This window comes from Stegostoma tigrinum, chromosome 17, assembly GCF_030684315.1.
Source record: "Stegostoma tigrinum isolate sSteTig4 chromosome 17, sSteTig4.hap1, whole genome shotgun sequence".
NCBI lineage: Eukaryota > Metazoa > Chordata > Chondrichthyes > Orectolobiformes > Stegostomatidae > Stegostoma > Stegostoma tigrinum.
The window spans coordinates 18541634-18564068 of record NC_081370.1 but is presented as its reverse complement, the minus strand read 5'-3'; the positions used below and the strand labels follow the sequence as shown (position 1 = coordinate 18564068).

At 41.0% G+C, this 22435-nt stretch overlaps 1 protein-coding gene across 11 annotated transcripts in view; it reads right to left on the bottom strand.

Moving 5' to 3' along the window:
* Window positions 1-22435, bottom strand: part of myrf (myelin regulatory factor) — a 232156-nt gene that overhangs the window by 30735 nt on the left and 178986 nt on the right. For all 11 annotated transcript variants that reach the window (XM_059652005.1, XM_059652001.1, XM_048545342.2 and 8 more), the window contains 4 exons: window positions 9714-9914; window positions 4059-4167; window positions 2956-3065; window positions 2046-2206 (listed from right to left, as the gene is read on the bottom strand). In XM_059652005.1, the coding sequence (XP_059507988.1) occupies window positions 2046-2206; window positions 2956-3065; window positions 4059-4167; window positions 9714-9914 (581 nt within the window). The remainder of the gene's footprint in view (window positions 1-2045; window positions 2207-2955; window positions 3066-4058; window positions 4168-9713; window positions 9915-22435) is intronic.

Here is a 22435-nt window from a genome sequence, read left to right as displayed (position 1 = left end):
TGAAATAATCGTTCATATAACACAGTTATTCTTACACTTCTGTCTCTCATATGAGGCAGACTGTAGAACACCGTAAGACCATAAGGAATAGGAGCAGGAGTAGGCCATTCAGCCCCTGGAGCCGACTCTGCCATTCAATAGGATCATGGATAATCTAACTTTCCTCACATCCAGTCTTCTGCCCGTTCCCAGATAAGTCCATGATCCCCACAGACACTGCATCATATACTTACTTTTCAAAGGATTACAAAGCAGTGTCCCTTTTAGCTTTCCTACTGGCAGATTCTGGTTAGTATGCCTGCCTCTCAAATCAGTGTTTCACTCTCCTTTAATTGACATCTCAGGTTGGAGACAGACAGAAGTGTGGGACTGGGGGTAGGCATCTTCCTGCAAAGGAAATATGGTCCTCCTCACTGGAATGGGATGTATCCATTGGATATTGTGTTGTTAATTAGTTAATTCTAATTATAGATTATAACAGGAAGTGATGTACCATCACAGTCTAGTCTTGTGGAAGATGTAAGTTCGAGCTACAAGATGTATTTTGATAAAATTTCACATACCTCTGCAGACTCATTAAGTCACTAACCCAACAATATGAAGAGTATTGTATGGTGTCAGTAGCTGAGAATTAGTGGTGAAGAAGTCTATGCAATTGCTTGATACACTTGAGAAGGTCACAACTTTCCGCTAAGCAGAAGCAGAGCCAAAATGGTATCAATCGTTTGCCAGGTATTGATCACTTGTTTTCAAGGTCACTTGATTTCCAGTAAATAGCAGATAACCCCAGCGCATATTAAACTGTTGGTTTCATTTCCAAACCAGAGAATGTCCAAATAGTTCAAATCTCTGGATTTCCCCCAAATATGCCATAAATATCAATATGTATTCCCAACAGTTTGGTTGGAGGGAAGCTCTCCCTCTAAGGTCTTAGAAGAACTGAAGGCAACCCTCCAATATTAAGGAAAAGAAAACTTAGAAACATTGGGCAGAATCTTATCGGGGTTTGAATGACATAGTTAATGGTCAGATAGTGGTAGAATTACATGATAAGCATCTCGATACACATCTTGATGTCTGGAGCAACACCACCTTTTATACTTTTCACAACTGGCATGGTGAGATTCTCAATAGGTAGTGCTAAGGTTATCACCTTTTGAACAGTCCAACTTGCGTCGTTGATAATTGGCCTCACACACATCATGTTCTCAGTGTTTAAACCACAAGAGGCAGAGACCATGATGTGTGAATAATTATTATACATGAGCATCTGGGCTGACTGTCAAGAAGCCTGCGAGGGTGAAATTAGAGGAGCAGATTGCATCCAGTCACAGAATGTATCATCTTTGAATGGGAATGCAAAGCCTGGCTGTTAAATTACAAGAGAGTACTCCAGTTCCTAGAAATAACTGGCAGACCTATTTTTCAGCTCTCTCTATATTTTTGCCTCTAATAATCACATCCCTGAAGATCGTCTCTCCTTCCGTTAACCATTTGACACCTACCTTAAAACAGTCTTCTTCAGTTGGACAACTTTTGAAACCCAAGTTTTATGCTGCCTGATCACTTCTCCCCAGAGTTTTCCCACTTTCTCACTCAGTCTTCCCAAGTTTGGTAGTTTCTTGCATAATGTCCGTCTTTTATGAAAGTTTTTCAGCTCAAAAGCTCTGACCCTGGTCATTGCTCATGTGTGGTGATTGTAGCCAGTACTTAAAAAGTTTCACACTGTTTGTGTATGTTGTATCTTCGCACACACCTTTTATCTTTGGACACAGTGAGGGAGAGTTGGAAGGATAAGGAGGCTGTTGCTCCACCTCATAGTTGTTCATTAAATGGCCAGTAAGTCAAACCAGGGCTTCTTGCTCAGAGGCAGGGGCACTATGTATGGACTCTTGCAAAAGACCTGCTACTCTCACAATGATGACATTAACTTGTTAATATGTTACTATCGAGAAAACAGTAACATGAATGATATTGTGTCGAGGTCAGTAGGTAGTGTACCCCTCTGCCCCTGACCTCACAGTGCTCTGACTGCATTCCTGTACCTGAGAGTTCCTCCACTGACTGTGGACTTCATACTATCCAGACGCTTCAGTTTGGCCAGTTTCCGGCTCCACGTCTCTAACTCATTGATTCTTGTCTCGAGGTTATCAGTCAGCTTGCAAAGCTCCTTGACAGCCCCCACATTCTCCATGAAAATCCGTTCCTGCATGGAACAAGGAGGATGACCAGAAGAAAATTAAAACCATCAGGTACTACGCTGTAACAATTAGAATGGTATTGTAAAGTTAAATTCACATGAGGAGAAGGATCAAACTTGCTCTTGCCAACATATTACTTATGTTTTCTAATTTATTCCTACCATCTGCAATATTGAACTTTTTATTTCTTTATTTTCTAATTTCTTTTTCCTAAGAACTTGGATTGGACGATCTGTACCTAGGTACCTTTGTACATAAGATGATGTCATAAGTGGTGACTTGGAAAGTTTCCACTGTACTCATCTGAGTATGCGACAATCACATTAATTCACTTCAATTCAATTCAAATTCTGTTCTGATCTATTTTACCTCAAGGAAATATTCTGTGCACAGTCACTTCTAAAGGTAAGTTAAGTAACCTCAATGCCTTTACGATTCAGGTCCATTTAGCCTTGTTTCACAAATGAGCATTCCACACTGTTACTGATTCCACAGACTGTCAGTACTTAAGGTATTTTTTACATTAGTGTAAATGCTAAAACAATTAATTGATTAATTAATTAATTGAACAATTAATTGAAAATAAAGATGCTCTGTCATGTTTGTAACTGAGTCTGCACGTGTTTTTATCAGCACTTCACTGCAGTTATAATTAGCTAAAACTTGGTAGCATGGAAATGTTACTTACTGGGGACAGAAAAAATAGTAGGTTGTGAGTTATTTTTGACCCTACCAGCAGGGGGGGCCACTTTACCTTATTAACAACCAAGAAGTTCTCAATGGTCTCTCCATTGGCACACACCACATCCCCAGTCTCCTTCACTGCCTCAGGTAGAATTTCCTTCACTTCTTGTGCGATAACACCTGAAGGGGAAATTGCATCGTGTATTAACTCACAAACATTAGGATGGGGAAAGAGAATGATGCCAAAATTCAAATCAGTATTGGTATCAATATCTCACAAGGAAGGGCTGAGTTACATTGGGAATTGTGCTGGTACTTGCTAAACAGTTTCACTCCAGTTACACCCTCACCCACAAGCACAGATTTCTAGCAGCAAAGAAGGCGGCCATTCAGCCCTCCTTTTCTACATGGGCTCTCTGACTGACCAATGTACCTTGTGCCATTCTCCCGATTTCTGGTCAGGTACCGGGCTGCTGTATTCCATCACATTATCTGCTTACCCCACTTCCCCCAATCACCCCCCAACCTTCCTGCTGGTATAAATAACATGATAAGGCTCTGGATGCTTAAGGCAGATATGGACTAGAAACCAACCTGGTGCAAAAGAATGGAAATTCCTGAACAATGTATAGAGACAAGGTGTAGCAGAACCCTATCAGAACTTTCTTCCCTTAGATCTCAGGGCCATGTGGTCTGACATCACTAATGATGCACTCCGGCTGAACAGCTAATGATCGATTATGTTCCATTTTTCCTTCTCAAGGTATTGATACTTTTGCTTCGTTACGGTGACAATAACATGCATGTTCACACAGCATTCCCGCAGGAGTGATTAGGAGTGGAAACCATCCCTATTTATCCCTTTTGGTGCCAAAGCAAAGGAGACTGTGGTTGTGATTAACTAGCACACAACAGACTAAGGTATTAACTTCTAATTTGGTCAGTTTGTAAAGCTCAGAAGATCATCCTTTTATCCTCAAAAGTTCCCTACTATTTCCTGGCCTGAATGATATACTCCTTATTCTCAGTCAGTTACTTTTGAATAAGAGAGAAAATCCGGAGATATTTGACCAGCCAGTTCAATGCATTGAGCCAAGAGCTGTGACTCCATGAGTAATCGTGGAATGCATAATGCATTATTGCTCTGTCCCTTCCTAATCAGTTGGTGCTTACCTGTCTCAGACGTGCTCTCTATGCCAGCTGTGGCAGCAAACTCAGGTTTGTATTGATACTGGACCAGCCGCATCTGAGTTATCCTCCTCAGCTGCTCTGTTGTGTCTACCTGCATTGGCAGAAAATCACCGTTGGAACCAAAAATAAATATGTTCCATAACATTCTCAAAATTTATTTTGTGTCTCTCTCCATCCTACAACACATTAATTGGAGGCTGGTTGGTGCAAAGCGATAGCCTTGTGCATCTGGACACTGGATTAAATCCAACCCAGATAGAAATGGATGGAAGACGCCATGACTACTGTAAATGTACCTGAAGCCCATCAGCAATGTTCCCTCTTAGCAGCATGGCTTCACAGCAATCTGGAACCTACCATGCAGTACAATAACAAGATGCAAACATAAGCGGCATGCACGAATCTTGCATTTATTGACCAGTGCAATAAACTGATCTTACACCATAAAAAGAAGTATTTCAAGTATGACCTCCCATGTGGTTAGATTCAAATATTAATCTGTTCTTCCGCTTACAGTTCTTGGTGCAATTTGTTTTCAATTCATTCTGGGAGTACGGGTGCCACTATCCAGCGTGGCAATTATCGGCCATCCATTGTTAACATTGAGAAGATAATGGATCTTCTCTTTGAACCATTGTAATCCATGCAATGATGGTAATTGCACAGCACTTTTAGGTGGGAAGTTGCAGGATTTTGCTCAAGCAACAAAGATAGAACATAACAGCACGAGAAATGAAAGCCTGAGTAGATCAGACATGCCTTTGAATCTGCTCTGCTATTTGATAAGATCCTGACTGAGGTATTACGTCACTTCCACTCTAATGCCTTGACTACATTTCACTTGATTTCCTTAGAATCCAAAATCTGTTAATCCCAGTCATGAATATACTCCTCAATTTAACTTCCATAGCTCACTGGGTTAGAACATTCCAAAGATTTGCATCCCTTTGAGTGAAGATTTCACCTTGGCCTCCTAGCATTTATGCTGTCAAGACTCTTAAAGATTTTACAGGTTTCAATTACACCATCTCTCACTCTTTCAATCAGTTGGGAATATACACCTGTGGTCTACTGATTCTCTCCTCATAGGACAATTCCCCACTCCCAGGAATTATTCTAGTGAACAGTTGCACTCCCTCTAAGGCAAGATATGCAGATCAAATAGTATCATTGCTCCAGGAGGGGTCTCCTCCAGAACCTATATAATTATTGGAAGACCTCTTGACTCTTAAACTCCAATTCAGCTGTAATAAACTAATGTAACATTTTCCTTCCCAATTTCTTGTTGTAACTGGCTGTTAACTTTCTGTGTTTCATATCTATGGATGACCAGATTCTTCTGAATGTTTATAATGCCAACTTTTCAATGTACTCATGTGAATGTCTGTAACCATAAAATTAATTCTAAAAAACAACTCCCAGTGTTCCAGCTTAACTATTTTTTTGTCCAAATGGACAACTTCATATTTCTACATACACGATATTCCATCTGTAAAATACTTGCCCACTTACGTGTATTCATTTTCAACCTTTCTGCATCTTCCCTATTGTTTAGCTTTCTACTTGATATCACCAGCAAACCTTTTCCGTGTTCTAATTTATTGATACAGAATGTTAATAGCTGAGGCATCAGTACTGATCCTTATGGCACCCTTATACCTTGCCAATCTGAAGATAATCAGTTTATCCCTAGTCTCTCTTTTCTGTCCGTTAATCAGTCCTCAATCCATGTTATTATATTGCCCTAATCCTATTAGCATGAATTTTGTGTAACAACCTCTTGTGTGGCACAACATCAAATATTTTCTGAAAAATCCAACTATACTTCATCCAGTGGATTCCCTCTTCCACACGTTCTCACTCTCAACAGGCTTGAAAATATTGTCAAACACATTTCCTTTTCATAAATTAGAGTTGACTGAGCATCCAATGCATAGATCACTAAACTTTGTATTAAGTGGAAATGTTACTCAGAAAAGCTAATGGGTAAAAAGGAAAATATTGGATGTGCATTTGGTGTGAGCTAGATTTATGGAGCAATCGAATCATGAGGCTTGATTTTTAATTTGAGGATCTGACATCTGGATAATTTCTGGCTTGTGACCCATTGTTGCATTTGTGTCGTCTGCATGTTATCTTTGAATGTAAATGTCTTAATTAGACTGGAGGGGAACGCGGAGTCCAGTTAATGATGAGGAGTTGCCTGTAGAATGACAGCAGCATAAGCAGATGGCAGCCATGATAGGGCTTGGTGCTGCCTTGCCAAAGGAATACAGCATAAAGCCAGCAGTTTCAACACTCATATGAGTGGCTGAATGGAACCAGGTCTCCAAATGTTTCAGCATATAAAAACGTAGCAATTGTGTCTGCTCTGAACCTGACAACTATACACTAACATGCACCAGACTGTTAGGGTTTAGTGAGTTACAAATTGAAAATGTCCTTTCTTGCCCTCCGTGGCCTGTTAATGAGCTTTTTAAGGAGGCTAACAAGATATTAGAACAGACAACAGGACAGCACTGTACAGGCCATTCGGCCCACAATGTTGTGCTGACCTACTATCCTACTTTAAGATCAAACTACCCTGCATATCCTACATTTTACTATCATCCATGTGCCTGTCCAAGAGTCACATAACGTCCCTAATATATCTGACTCCAATACCAATGCCAGCAGCACATTCCATGCACCCACCACTTTGTGTAAAGAACCTACCTCTGACTCTCCCCTATAACTTCCTCCAATCACCTTAAAATTATGCCTCCTCGTAATAGTCATTTCTGCTCTGGGAAAAAGTCTCTGGCTACCCACTCTATCTATGCCTCTCATCATCTTGTACACTTCTATCAAATCCCCTCTTATCCTTCTTTGCTCCAATGAGAAAAGCCCTAGCTCGCTCAACCTTTAAGCCTCAATATTAATTGGACAGAAGCAGCTTCCTGACTTCTTCACCTGTCTTCACTCTGAAAGTCTGAGTGCCTCTACTCCTCTTCTGGTCTTACATTAAATATGAGGCCATTCAGCCCATCATTTGGTTCATGTGCTGACTCATTAAAGGAACTCATCAGGCCAACTTGGCCATTGTTCTTTCCTTGTAACCATACAAATGTTTATTTCTTAAATATATTCCAATTTGAAATTTATTGTTGAACTTGCTTCTATTGCCCTGTCAGACAGTGCATTCAATCATAATAACCTAAATAAAATAATATTGTTGTCTGTAGCTCCACTGTCAGTTCTAATCAATACACATTTGAAGCTCGGGGCTTTTTTGAAGTGCACTCAAAAATATTCCTGGAGTTAAAGTACAGGCCGTTTAGCTCTCAATCTAACTACCTATATTAACAAAAAAAAACAACAAATTGGGAATTCCATATAAAGTTGCCACAGAGATGGATGCAGTGGCACTTAAGTCTGCTCTCAAATATTACATGTCTCTTGTTCACAAAACTGGCAAAATGAACTGTGTCATTTGGGTGATGATGCTCAATGAAATGATGCCAGCCTGAAATGTGAAACCAAACTTCCCTGCTTCCCAGATATTGTCTATGTTGCTGAGTATTTCCATCATTTTCCACTTTGAAGCATGTTTCTAGCATCAATGACATTTCACTGCGTTAGGTAATCTAACTCTGTGTGGGGAAACATTTCCATGAAGTGATGAGTCACTAGTCTTGGGTGATCATTCTCTTTGTGAATAAATAGTTCATGTTCAACTTGCAGTCAGCCTATAAATTAGTGACAGGGTTAGGGGTTCTTGAGATGCAGTGGTAGTGTCCCATCATCTGGGACAGTAGGCCTGGGTTCCAAGTCCCACCTGCTCCATAGGTGCATATAACGTCTCTGAGCAGGCTGCCTAGAAATATCTGAACTATAGTCAATCTATCCTGCTGAATGGAGAAAAGTTTGATCAAGTGCATTAGAGACACACAACTTGATGGCAATTGGCCATAATCTGTGAGGGATGGTAGGCATCCCTCTCTGTTAGACAGACAGGGAGAGTATGAGGTATGTTGGCTTCCATAAACCACCACAGCCAGAATGAAGATTAAACCTGCACCCAATGTAATCCTACCCCACAAAGTAGCCTTATGGCCAACTAACTTAACAGACCCCTAGTGCAACTTGACAATGTGAATTTTTCTTTCAATTCAGGGTCCTGTTAAGAAACTTGATTAAACATATCTTTATGTAAGGGAGGTTTTGAGGCAGAGTGGGTAGCATCCCTTCATCTGAACAAAAACTCTGGGTTCAAGTCCCACCCCAGAAATTGATGACTAATGAAGGTTCATTCATGAGGCGACAAAACACACTGAGTAACAACTTCCAACATATGTCAGAGGTGGGTGGTGAGAGTGGGAGAGAGTCCTGGTCAATGATAATAGAACATAGAACATAGAACATTACAGCACAGTACAGGCCCTTCGGCCCTCGATGTTGTGCCGACCTGTCATACCAATCTCAAGCCCATCTAACCTACACTATTCCATGTATGTCCGTATGCTTATCCAATGACGACTTAAATGTACCTAAAGTTGGCGAATCTACTACCGTTGCAGGCAAAACGTTCCATTCCCTTACTACTCTCTGAGTAACGAAACTACCTCTGACATCTGCCCTATATCTTTCACACCTCAATTTAAAGCTATGCCCCCTCGTGCTCGCCGTCACCATCCTAGGAAAAAGGCTCTCCCTATCCACCCTATCTAACCCTCTGATTATTTTATATGTTTCAATTAAGTCACATCTCCACCTTCTTCTCTCTAATGAAAACAGCCTCAAGTCCCTCAGCCTTTCCTCATAAGACCTTCCCTCCATACCAGGCAACATCCTAGTAAATCTCCTCTGCATCCTTTCCAAAGCTTCCACATCCTTCTTATAATGCGGTGACCAGAACTGTATACAATACTCCAAGTGCGGCCGCACCAGAGTTTTGTACAGCTGCAGCATAACCTCTTGGTTCCGGAACTCGATCCCTCTATTAATAAAAGCCAAAACATTGTATGCCTTCTTAACAGCCCTGTCAACCTGGGTGGCAACTTTCAAGGATCTGTGTACATGGACACCGAGATCTCCCTGCTCATCTACACTACTAAGAATCTTACCATTAGCCCAGTACTTTGCCTTACAGTTACTCCAACCAAAGTGCATCACCTCACAGTTGTCCGCATTAAACTCCATTTGCCACCTCTCAGCCCAGCTCTGCAGTTTATCTATGTCTCTCTGCAACCTACAGCATCCTTCGTCACTATCCACAACTCCACCGACCTGAGTGTCGTCTGCAAATTTACTAACCCATCCTTCTACGCCCTCATCCAGGTCATTTATAAAAATGACAAACAACAGTGGACCCAACACCGACCCTTGCGGTACACCACTAGTAACTGGTCTCCAGGATGAACATTTCCCATCAACTACCACCCTATGTCTTCTTTCAGCAAGCCAATTTCCGATCCAAGTAATGAAGGAAAGAACACTGGACATTCTACCATCACTAGCCAGAGCTCCAGAAAAGTATATGCATGTGAAAGTATAACATCCCACAGTCATCATTTAAAAAAAACAAATCCTATTGAATCATAGCCCAATGTGCTGTACTTATGACAACATTAATCGGTGGTGACACCATCTACTCACCTCCTGGATGTTCTCCTTTGCCCGCACATCTGACGGGTGCATTAACGAGCCCATGACTTTGACATTGCCATTGACGACCAGGGCTTCATCGGGACGGTCTGTGTTAATGCCGACACGGCCGTGATGGAACACAGTGTCAGGAAGCTGGCCACGTTGCCACAAGACGTCTGTGTCGCTCTCAAACTGGCCAGGGTTTGAGGCCTGTGGAGAACGTGAAATAATAAATGAACCTGGGCTCTGTTCACCAGCTAACTTCACAGCAGCACACAGAATCTTTATTTCAAGCTATCTATTTCTGACTATCTCAATTTAGGTTTCATGCTTTAGAACCATCAGTTAAAATCAGCAGCTTTTACCAGGTTTTATGTTGCTGTAGCAGTGTGCCTACCACCAGGTTGGAAAATCCGCATTCGAGTTCCACTTGCCACAGTATCTTAACATGTTTAAACGGGTTGATTGAAACTATTTACAAGTAACCGTCCTGACAGTGTCTGCTGGGCAGCTTGATCATCAAACTTTGCTCCATCTACTTATCACCTCAGGAAGCATTTGGGCTGTTACAGTCGGCCGCAGTTCCCCATTATTTCCCCTGCCATCGTGGCAGCTAGGATCAGCCAAAGACCCTGCCCCCAGTCACCAGAAATTGACCTCTGCTAGAAACAGTAGAAACAATGGATATCAGGGATTAGGCTCTGCTGCGAGGACTCCACTGTAAGGACAACAGGAAAGAAAGGCTGTGTTTGAACATACCAACACAACAATATCATGCTCAAAATGGAGCCATCCACAGCAAGGGGCCTCATCACCCACAAGCATCTCAGTGATAAAGAATGGGCACTTCAACCCATTTATATTGGAGTACATCTCTTTCATTGCAACAACAATACCTTCAATACCTAGTTTCCTTTGTATAAACTGGCAACAGAGTTTGAACTATGCTTGTGAGAGCAGGCACTCAGCAGACAACCAGGTACAGCTTGACAAGATTTATTTTTAGAAAGATTCATGAAGAGAGACTTGATCTTGTAACTGTCCTACTGGAAAGAACTTATTCTTTGAAAAGCAGGGCAGGAAAAGGAGTTAGGTAGTAATTTACACTCTACAGAAAGGAGATGGAGTCCATTTAGAGAACAATTTATCATTCCAATTTATGACAAGTCTACAATGTGACAGTGGGGATGGAGTTTTCCTCAGGTTTCTGATCTCGCAGTGTTCTTCTGCTCCGGAATACAGAAGTATCTGTGACAGTAATTACCAATCTTGCATTCACATTCGGCTTGAAATATACTAATATCAGAGGGTGCAAACATCATTACTATGTACATGGTATATCTCAATTCAACAGCTTCCACACTGATACTGTGCACTCGTTCAGACTGGGGAAGCAGATGGCACCAGTCACATCACCTGTACACACCCATAACACACAACAAAACTGCCTCAGATGAAGCCTTAGATGATCATTTGAGAATTCAAACAGAGCACAGCAGCATTCTCCCCACAGCACTGATAGTAGGGTACAATGACCACTTCCCCGTTCTGCAGTTAAAACTGTACTGACTTCATGAAAAAATGTGTTTCACAACGTTTAAAATTTTAAACTCAGGCAAGGAGAGACAGGCAAGTTGTAATCTGAAATGACATTGTAACCAAGTAATGCAACGGAGTGTTTAAATGCTCTTTGTGTCATTTGTTTACAGTCAATAAATAAACAAAGGCTGGCCAAACATTTCTTCATGAAAACATTAATCCTTTGAAGCACAGCCTGAATTATTTACTGTCGAGTCAAAAATGCCCACAAACGTGGACAAGATTCTCAATATGTCATTGACACAGGGCGGTAACAACAGCAAGGCAGAGCTGGCTGATATTCAAAGCTGCAGGATAACACCATTCTGAAGGCATTCTGTTGAATCTCTATGTGTCTAAATTGGTTAGATAAGGAAATATACAAAAGTCGCCAGACACACACATATACACACACTAGATGACAATGACAGATGCAAGATAAGAAGGGACCAATAGATGCAAGTTGATGTAAAGTGCAGCAACATGATTATTTGTTACATGCAGCTCCTTCTCAGCTTTTATTAGCAACAAATGGAACCAGTAACTTGAAAATTTATCATCCCTCTCAAACCCACCCATAGCGATTGATAATTAACCTTGACTAGTGCTATAAAACTCTATATCTGTACCAAGAAACTCTCCAGATCCACAACTCAGGAAAAAGTCTATAAATCTGCATCTTTATGAAGCTCTCTCGATGGGTTTATGAGCATGAATGGACAGCGCAGACGAGCTGCAATGATGTCACTCTTTGCAGCATTAACAGGGAAAGAGAGGTTTAGGATGGTACTGTTGTGATTTTCTCTTTTCATATGCAGAATGTGACTTCAACTGGGGATCCGTTGATGAATAAATTATTAAAAAGTACTTCTTATTGAAGAGTTTATGTTGGATCTCTGGCATGGTAGTGGATGCCTATCTGGAAACCTGTCTGTACTTGATGAAGAATTCTGAATCTACCGAGCAAACAATCTTCCTTATGAAGAAGTACAAGGTTTGTTTCACTATGAAAGAGGCAGCATTCTGAACATTTCCACATTGATACATACAAGGCTAATGCAGCAAAATGCCCCTTCCTGCTAACATTCAAAAAAGTACAGGTGACCATCCAGTTAGAGTCAGGATTAAGTAGCAGGGGCAAATAGAAAGAAGGATTAAATATATTGCTGTGTAGAACGTATGTTTTCTGGGCTTCAGCGCAGCAAGGTAAAGTCAGGAAAAACAACGGGTCAAGGACGAACCATTTAAATACTGGCTTCAGCAGCCATGTAGATTTGGGACTTCTATGTGAGGCATTGTTTGGGAGGTGGTGGTGGTGGGAAGAAGGACAGTAGGGAATGTTTGCAGACCAGTTTTCAGCAGATTAAACATGATGGCAGAGGTTTGATCAGGTTGACTGTAAAATCTTGATCCATGTGGAGTCAGTGGTGAAATGATGGCCTTGACAAAGACAGATTGGAGAGATTTAGTGAACACTGTGGCATGAATTCCCCCCATTCTAGACCTTAACTTAGTCCTGATACCAGCGAGAAGAGATAGCAGGCATTCAGCATCTGTGATATTGTCAAGACAGAAAACCAGGAAGCAAAAGTAGACTTTATCATTAAATTTTCTGCCATTTTACAGCAAGTGGAATAAAGATTAGGACATGCATGTGCAGACATGGTAAAATTTGAAATATCAAACTTTTTTTTTAAAAAATGATTTTAATAACCTGTGAACTTCTCAACACAAAATGGAGAAACTTGCAATCCTCCAAAAGCAAACTTTAGCTTGTTTGCCGAGAGAGCTTTTTCAGGATGAATTAGACCATAAGACATAGGAGTGCAAGTAAGGCCATTCAGCCCATCAAGTCCACTCAGCCATTTAAATCATGGCTGATGGGCATTTCAACTCCACTTCCCTGCACTCTCCCCGTAGCCCTTGATTCCTTGTGAGGTCAAGAATTTGTCGATCTCTATCTTGAAGGCATCCAACGTCCCGGCCTCCACTGCACTCCGTGGCAATGAATTCCAAATGCCCACCACTCTCTGGCTGAAGAAATGTCATCTCATTTCTGTTTTAAATTTACCCCCTCTAATTTTAAGGCTGTGCCCACGGGTCCTAGTCTCCCCGCCTAATGGAAACAACTTCCCAGCATCCACCCCTTCTAAGCCATACATTATCTATTAGATCACCCCTCAACCTTCTAAACTCTAATGAATACAATCCCAGGATCCTTAGCCGTTCATCATACATTAAACCTACCATTCCAGGGATCATCCGTGTGAATCTCCGCTGGACACGCTCCAGGGCTAGTATGTCCTTCCTGAGGTGTGGGGCCCAAAACTGGACACAATATTCTAAATGGGGCCTAACTAGAGCTTTATAAAGCCTCAGAAGCACATCGCTGCTTTTATATTCCAACGCTCTTGAGATAAAATGAATTATGACCCATTAAACCATTAGAGTCACAGATACATCTAATTCAACAAGGTATAACTGTGTCAGGGTTTTGATCAAATCAGTGATTTCTAGCGATTTCCAGATTTAATAACTGGAAGAACAGATTGCAGGGTTTCCCAATGCACTACTTAGCAGTGAACAGAACCTAGAAATTCCCAGATTCTAAGTCCTGAAGCCAAGATGGAGATCGTAATGTGGGAGTTTTGTGATGGGGACTGGATGGGATTGAAGGGGTTAGGGAAAGAGGGGTGGAGATCTGAATGGTAGAGTGTAGTTGGGGTAGGATTTTGGAAGATTGTGCCTATCATTAAAAAAGCAGCCAGTGAAAGACAGACCCCTTCCCTTGCCCTTACACTGTCCCCACACCGACTGAGCAGGACTCCATCACTCCCTATCCTTCTCCTCTTCCTGCTGACAGGGGAACAGCAAAACAAAGTTGTCGTGGTTTGGACGTAGCTGGTTTGAAATCCAATGCATGTGCGAACTGAATCTTGGAAAATCGTTCAAGGCCTACTGAAGCATGAATGATGCTGCCATCAGCGAGCTCAATAAGGCTAATGTAGCTCAGGCTATCAAAATGTCACTTCCTGCTAACAGCAACGGCATGTGATAAACATAGTTCTATCTGTGCTGCTCTGCACTCCCACACTTACTGGTGGAGAATGTGACATCATTTAGTGAGCTAAATCTGCAGTTGTCAGAATGTGTCCCTTATATATAAGGGTGGTGCATAATATTCAAGCAGTTGGTTGGGTCAGGAGGTTGGCATGCAGATTTTCAGGGTGTGGTGGGCAGGCCACAGGGATTTGCAAGAAAATGGCCAGCTTCAGGAGCAGGTATCTGAGAGCTGAGGACCATCAGTGGTGGGATGCAGGGTCTTTTACCAGATTCAGGAGTTCTACCTGCTAGGTCAAGGTTGAGGGGTTGTGATTGCATGGGTAGGACACGGGATGGAGGGAAAGAGACTGCTGGCCCAGGAGGCTCTATGGAGAAGAGTTGGCGAAAAGGAGGCTGCAAGCAGAGTCGGGGTGAAATAAGGCTCTTAGAGGGACATGGAAGGATAGAAAAATTACAAATGAATTTCAGAACGAGAGGACTGCAAGAAAGGTAGCGTGGAAAAAGGTATTGCAAGAGGCATGTAGGGTAGAAGGATGCTGCAACAGAGCATGAGGTAAACGGAATCTGCAAGAGGTTTTGGGAACAAGGAGACTGCAGTGGGGGCAGAGTGAAATGGAAAAAGGTGATGCAAGAGGTGTGTGTGGGGGTGAGGTGGGGAGAGGAATCTGCAATGGGAAGGGGACAGTTTTAAACCTGAGAACAAAGAAATGCTGGGCTAATTGGGATTCAAGAAATCTTGAAAAATTTGAGATAATCAATTCCTTGCAAGTGAATGTAGAACTGTATAACTTCAGGAGCTTTGGTATCGGTGATAAAAAAAACAGTATGGATCCTATCATAATGAACACTGTCAATTGTTAAATCTCAAGTTAAGATTCCAATCAGAGGTGCAATAGGGAGGGTTGTAACTCCCTGGTTAAAATGCTCCAGTTCTGTGCTTATGAAATCGTGATGAGTTAGCTGTATCCTCACCAGTCTACAGAAATCGGATTAGGGTGATAGCTTCCTGGGTTTAGACATGTTTGTCAGTTATTCTGAAAAGATACTTTTTGTTAATTTATGTCGGTTGTCTTGTACAAATTTACGTACAGTGGTGCCTTGAAAATGAATGCTTTTCTTGCACATGGTGACTTTAAGTTTAATGGAGAACTGATAATTGAAGAAATATTCTGGCTCTGTTTCTGTGAGAGTCCAAATACCCCACATGTCAATAGAAATACAGAAGGTGTTGTTATGCGATAACATCATTTGATAAATTAATTAACGAGAATGAAAAAGTAGATAGCAAGAATCAAAAAGTAGCCCTTGGGAAAATCTCAAGGATAAAGAAAAAATAACATTTTGACCTCTGGTTGAAAACTAGGTTTCTACCTACAACCAAGTTTGATTTCTATTCAATGCTGTTGATTAGACTGGAATGTAATGGGAAAGAAATTAGGCAAAGGATAAAACTGCACAGAATTAAAATGACCAGTAATGGTCAAAAAGTGGCTAAAATATTAAACATCCTGTACAACCCTGATTTCCTGGGAACAGGAGACTACCATTCAGCTGACCATCCTTTAGGAATAACATAATGGAAATTGAGAGCTGCAGTGCAGGGAGGCTATAGTTAACACAAATATTAGGTTCATGAAGAACTGTCCAAGGGCCCTGGAAAGAGATGATTTGATAATGAGGACATAGGTTTAAGTTGAGATGGGAAAGATTTAAAAGGAAACTAAACGGCAACTTTTTCATGCGGAGAGTAGTGCATGTATGGAATGAACTGCTACGGGATGTGGTGGAGGCTGGTACTGTTATAATATTTAAAACGCGTCTGGATGAGTATATGACTAGGAAGGGTTTAGAAGGATATGGGCCAAATGCTGGCAAATGGAACTAGATTAATTTAGGATATCTGGTCGGCATGGAGGAGTTGGACCGAAAGGTCTGTTTCCATGCTCTATAACTCTGTAACTATATGAGGGTAAAATCAACTATTCCAAAGATAACCAGTGAGGGGAAAAAAATGCAATGACTACACTAGTTTAAAGTAAATCTATGATTTGGAGTGGCCTTTATTCTTTAGGCCTCTTGGTAAAAACAACACCATCGATCTTGGATCAGTAATAATGGGAACTGCAGATGCCGGAGAATCCAAGATAATAAAATGTGAGGCTGGATGAACACAGCAGGCCCAGCAGCATCTCAGGAGCACAAAAGCTGACTTTTCGGGCCTAGACCCTTCATCCGGGTCTCGGCCCGAAACGTCAGCTTTTGTGCTCCTGAGATGCTGCTGGGCCTGCTGTGTTCATCCAGCCTCACATTTTATTACCATCTATCTTGGAAACACTTTTACAATTTTACTCTAGGGTTACCCCAGATCAATCTATGTACTTGAGATGTTCAATTAATGTTCCACGATATGGATGGACCTCAACAGTTTCAGCTCACATCCTAGAAAATGCTCAGGTATTATCACCTGCAAAGCATAGCTTTTATGTCCCAAAAATCAATCCAAGGCTTCCTGTTAAGAATGAGAGAGTGCTAACAAAATGGTTGCTTTCAACACAAACGTACAAATGACCTCGCCCATGGAAGCAAGTATTCACTTGCATCCTACAACCAAGCTACATTTGAGGAATTGCAACATTTTGCAGTCAATCTAGATAGAGCATTAATAGAGGAATGTCAGTGTAGTTGACAACAGCAAAAGTTTAAAATAAGGTGAGAAGAAATACATTTTGAACTACACAAATGCCGACTGTGGGCTCTTTAAATTCTCCCCTCATTATGTCAAGCAGTTAACAAACTTGAACACTTGTTTGTGTTCAAGAGAAAACAGCTCAAATGAAGCAAAAATAATGACAATCCAGGTTGGAATGCCTTCTGTACGATGCATTTTTCTTAAATTATTGTTGAGAAAAGCAGTTGAAAAAAACCAAAGCAAGAAGTTTCCAGGTTTGCAAAGAGTACAAGAAACAAGGAAAACCGGGATTTGATATTCAGGTGACAGAAGAGTTTGGTTTATAGGTCTGTAGACTGTAGGAGGGATGAAAGATGGACGTGAGGAATTACACAATTTCAAGGTTCTGAAAGGTGCATTAGGATTGGTGCCAATGAGATGAGCCTTGATGCCAAAACAGTGTGAGAGAAAGAAGATATTTTATTTGAAGAAGCGCGAGAACAGAAAGTCAGAATTGCATTTGTTATACAGAATGTGAGCAACAGTCAAAAAAATTCACATCAGAGAAGATTGTGATTATAGAGGTGAAAAAAGTAGTGTCATAAACTTTATGTATGTTGCTTAAGTGTATAATCATTTGCCTAATAGATATCGTTAAACTGGACGTGAATCTCTAAAGAGCCAAGTGAAAGATCTAAACTACAGGAGGAAGCAAAGTTTTCTCCTGTATTGACAGAGCCAAGTCCCACTGCTAGAGTCAGAAGGATCCAGTTTGCAGTAAAAAGATATTTTTTGCAAGAGACAGCCAAGTTCTACTGTTACTGTCTTGTGCTTTCCAATCATCTACATAAACTTCATTTCTTTTTCCAAGCATGGGGGGTGGCCTGTTCAGGAAACGTAGATAGAGAGACATTTCCTTTGCAATTTTGAAAGTGTGGACAGGAAAACTGCACAGTAGTTTTGGTCCAATTCTGTTGACAGGAGACCGACCTTGCTCTATTTCAAGAGTGAAAGGGCTTTCCTCCCCCTCGGGCAGCTGGCAATTATTAGCAGCTATAATTTGCCTGCGATTTTAAAAAAAACCAAGCCACACAAGTGTTTATATATTGTTTAGGGTTTTTTAAGGACTCATTTCTGGCTGTTACCAGTCCATCAATCTACTTGAACTGGAGCTGGTTCAAGAGACTCGGCTACTGTACAATCTGTCATTCCACTGGCAACAGTACAATGTAATCTTTTCCCACTTATGAAGCTCCTTACTTGAATTGTGTTTATGTCTCTAGAACTGAAGTCTCTTAGCTTCATTTTTCCCTTCTTTCCCTTATTTTCTCATTTTTGTTGCTGATGACAATTGGACAGATCTTCCCGTACTTGCACCAGAACACCTGGTTGCAACACAGAAAAGGAGGTCTGGTGGGAAGAATCATCTCAGGAGGTATTAGTGATCGCAACGCCAATTCTGCATCTCTTAAAATTACATGGTTCCCTTGTAAGAAATCCTTTGAACATGATTTTCCTCCCTCTACTGTATCCATAGAATTGAAAGCCTTGACAATGGAACTGGAAAACCTTGATCAAAAACCACTGGTTGCATATTGTCCATGGATGTATTCGTTGTCTAGCATGTGACCCAAACTTGGTTGCTTTTGTGATTTGAGCCTAGATAGTTAGGGTCAACAAAGTGATCAACTTTGGAAGGCATCATAGCTGAGCCAGTCCTGTTTCGACTTCATTTTCCCAGGCACTTTTCAGCAGTTACAGCTTCAAACCAGATGAACTAACCAACTGCAGACTAGGGACTCTGTGGTGTTTCTAGTTCAATGCACACCGCACAGTGCACTCAGCCACCTGAGAGGTTGATTGTACGTGGGAGCACTACAAATTCCTTCAAGCCCTTGATTTCAAATCACACTCAAAAAAAAGTGCCCTGCTGTCTCTGTTACTGCACACAGAGACACAAGACAGGTCAAAGAAGCCAAGTGCCATAATACCAACAGCCAGTGTGCTGATGTAATGGGTCAATTCAGACCTCAGATATTTTAATTCTAGATCCCTCATAGTCTAATAGCCCAAGCTAACACGGTGCAATTAGTGACACAGCCAAAAGGAAATCAGATTAGAGATAATGGGAACTGCAGATGCTGGAGAATCCAAGATAATAAAATGTGAGGCTGGATGAACACAGCAGGCCAAGCAGCATCTCAGGAGCACAAAAGCTGACGTTTCGGGCCTAGACCCTTCATCAGAGAGCTCTCTGATGAAGGGTCTAGGCCCGAAACGTCAGCTTTTGTGCTCCTGAGAAGCTGCTTGGCCTGCTGTGTTCATCCAGCCTCACATTTTATTATCTAGGAAATCAGATTAATTTAGCCTAGATCAATGGAGATCCCCCCTTTTACGGTAGTTTTGGGCAGGGTGGATAAGATACTGAAGGATTTGTGAAATTGTTCAAAGCCATGGTGAAATGTTAGCAAAATCATTGGTCATACAGATTGAGAGCATGAAATATATTCTGTCACACCAACACACAAAAAAAGAACTAATGAGGGGATGGACAAGGAGAGATAAAATCCAGGAAAACTGAAACAATAAGGCAGGAAGAGAGATGCAGAAATGGACAGAGAAGGAAAGCCTTGAGAGAGAAAAACACATGTAAAGAGAGTAAGCTGGAGTGAAAGAGAGAGCAACACGGATAGCCATTTACAAATCAAAGTTAAGAAGGAGACAAAAAGAGATCTAATGTGAAAGGCAGCAGGGTCAAGCGATAGATAGAGGGGGTGAGACAACAAGTAAATGAAAGGGAGAAAAACAGAATACAGCAAAATAAGGAAAAGTACACCATGAGACAGGCAGATAAACACAAGAGGACCTAAAGATCGGAAAAGGAGCAGCAAAAAGCAGATTAAAGAATAAGAGAGATCGAAGACAGCGGAAAAATTATATGAGACAATGACAGGAAAGGCTAAGGTACAGAAGATAGAAAAAAGTGAGAAACAGGAGCCAGATAGAGTGAAAGCAAGAGAGAGATGGGGAAAGCAACAAAAGTGAAAGAAAAGATAAGAAAAAGAATAAAATGGGAGACTGGAGGGTGGAGGAAAAGTGACAGGACAGATGGAAGGGGGAGGGAATGGGCTGTTAAGAAAGTGATAAGAGAGAGAGAAGAAAGAAAGAAGAATGAAGAGAGAAAGCCAAAGAACATTCAGAGAGAAAGATAGAGACACTGGAACTAGATAGAGAATAGGCAATTAGTGTGAAGGGACATGATGAGAGGAGATGGAGATGGGGAATGAGAGAGGCATAGGAAAAGAACATTTAGAGTTATGGAGTCATCAGCATGGAAACAAATTGTTTGGTCCAACTCATCCATGCTGTCTAAGTTTCCCAATTTGCCTGCATTTGGCCCATATCCCTCAAACCTTTTCTATTCACGTACCTGTCCAAATGTCTTTTAAATATTGTAACTGTACCTGCATCTACCACTTCCTCCAGCAGTTCATACCACATACGAACCACCCTCTGTGTGAAAAAGTTGCCTCTCAGTTTCCTTCTAAATCTTTCTCCACTCACCTTAAAAATATACTCCCTAGTTTTGAACTTCCCCATCCTAAGGAAAAGACCTTTGCTATCACCTTATTGATGCCCCTGAAGATTTTACAAACCTCTATAAGGTCAGCCCTCAAACCCATACAATCCAGTAAAAAAAAGTTCCAGCCTATCCAGCCTCTCCTTAAAACTCTAACCTTCCAGTCCTAGAACTATCCTTGTAAATCTTTTCTGAACCCTCTCCAATTTAATAATATCCTTTCTATAGCAGGGTGACCAGAACTGTACACAGTACTCCAAAAGTGGCCCCATCAATGTGCTACACAGCCTCAACATGACATCCTAACTCCTATACTCAATGATCTGAGCAATGAAGGCAAGCGTGCTAAACACCTTCTTAACCACCTCGTCTACTTTCCAAGAATTACTGTACCTGAACCCCTAGGTCTCTCTGTTTGACAACACCACCCAGAGCCCTACCATTAACTGTATAAGTCCTGCCCTATTTGTTTTAACAAAATGCAATATCTTGCATTTATCCAAATTAAACTGTATCTGCCAATCCTCAGCCCATTAGTCCAATTGATAAAGATCCCTCTGTAATTGGTACATTCAGATTAATTGAAGCCCACTGAAGTTTTATACTTCTGTTTCTCTGTTGCACAGAAACGGCTTTGACTCGAAGATAGACACTCCTTATACTAGACCAGTGAATACTAGCTTCATTATCAGTTATACTTGCCCTGCTCTCAAGTTGTGATATTTCTACTGTGGTATGCATGAATGTTCCCAGATTCACAACACACTATTAAGTGGCAGAGAAGGATCAGGTTTTATTGAATGAGTATTGTTAAGGAGCTGTATCAAAAGAGTACACATGTTACCAGAAAGGAGTGCATTATCAGCCTGTCCTGGGGACTGTACAATAACTTTGAACAAAATGCCTTCAGTACAATGTTAACCGATACAGTGGAGCCTGTTTATTATCATACATCTATGTTCCATCACATATAAATTGTTCCAGAACACAAAACCATCACTGCCATATTTTGACAGATTTATTGAACCAGACATTTTTGCTTTCAGCCACTCTGTTAGCCATATTGCTGTAATGCCCTCTATTTCTGATCTTATCACCCAGTCTTTGACAGACACAGAAATTTGCCTGTTTTTCTCACCTGTTAAGCAATAATTTTGTCCCCTTGAGTTCTGAAACTTACCTCCTCTGTACAGTTCTCTTTAGTTACTGATAATAAAGGGCTCCACTGTACCTACGCTCTGAAATAGTCTCCTGTGTGAGTGTTTTAGCATTAAAATGTCTCACCTGTGCCGTGTTCTGTGAATGAAGAACAGAGGAATCAGAGATAGCTGGAGATGATATGCTACACACAGTCAATAATAATCCAGGATTAGGAACCATCCCTTACTACCATCCACCCATTATCTGTAACTCCATCCATTGCTGCTAATAACTGCATCTATCATTATTGCATTAGCTGATGATCCCACTGTTCATTATAATTGTTAGTAAGAGTACCTGTTGTTAATAACCACTCACTTCTGGTAATAAATTGTTCATAACTCTTCCATGTTCCCCAGTGTTACTAACATTTCGAAGTAGCTCCAATTAATAACAATTTGCTGGTACTAACTGCCCATTATCAGTAAACATCCAATGCTGGTAACTATATCAGTAATAATCCATTCTTAGTCATAATCCACACTTTGTAAGAATCTTTTATAAAATAAACCCATCTTTTCTTCGATTTTCGGTTATTTTTCCATATTTATTTTATCTTCCAGCTGATCTTTTTCAACATATTTGCATCAATAATTGAAAAATTGAGTAGCAATTATATCTCGCTCTATTTTTAGGTAATAT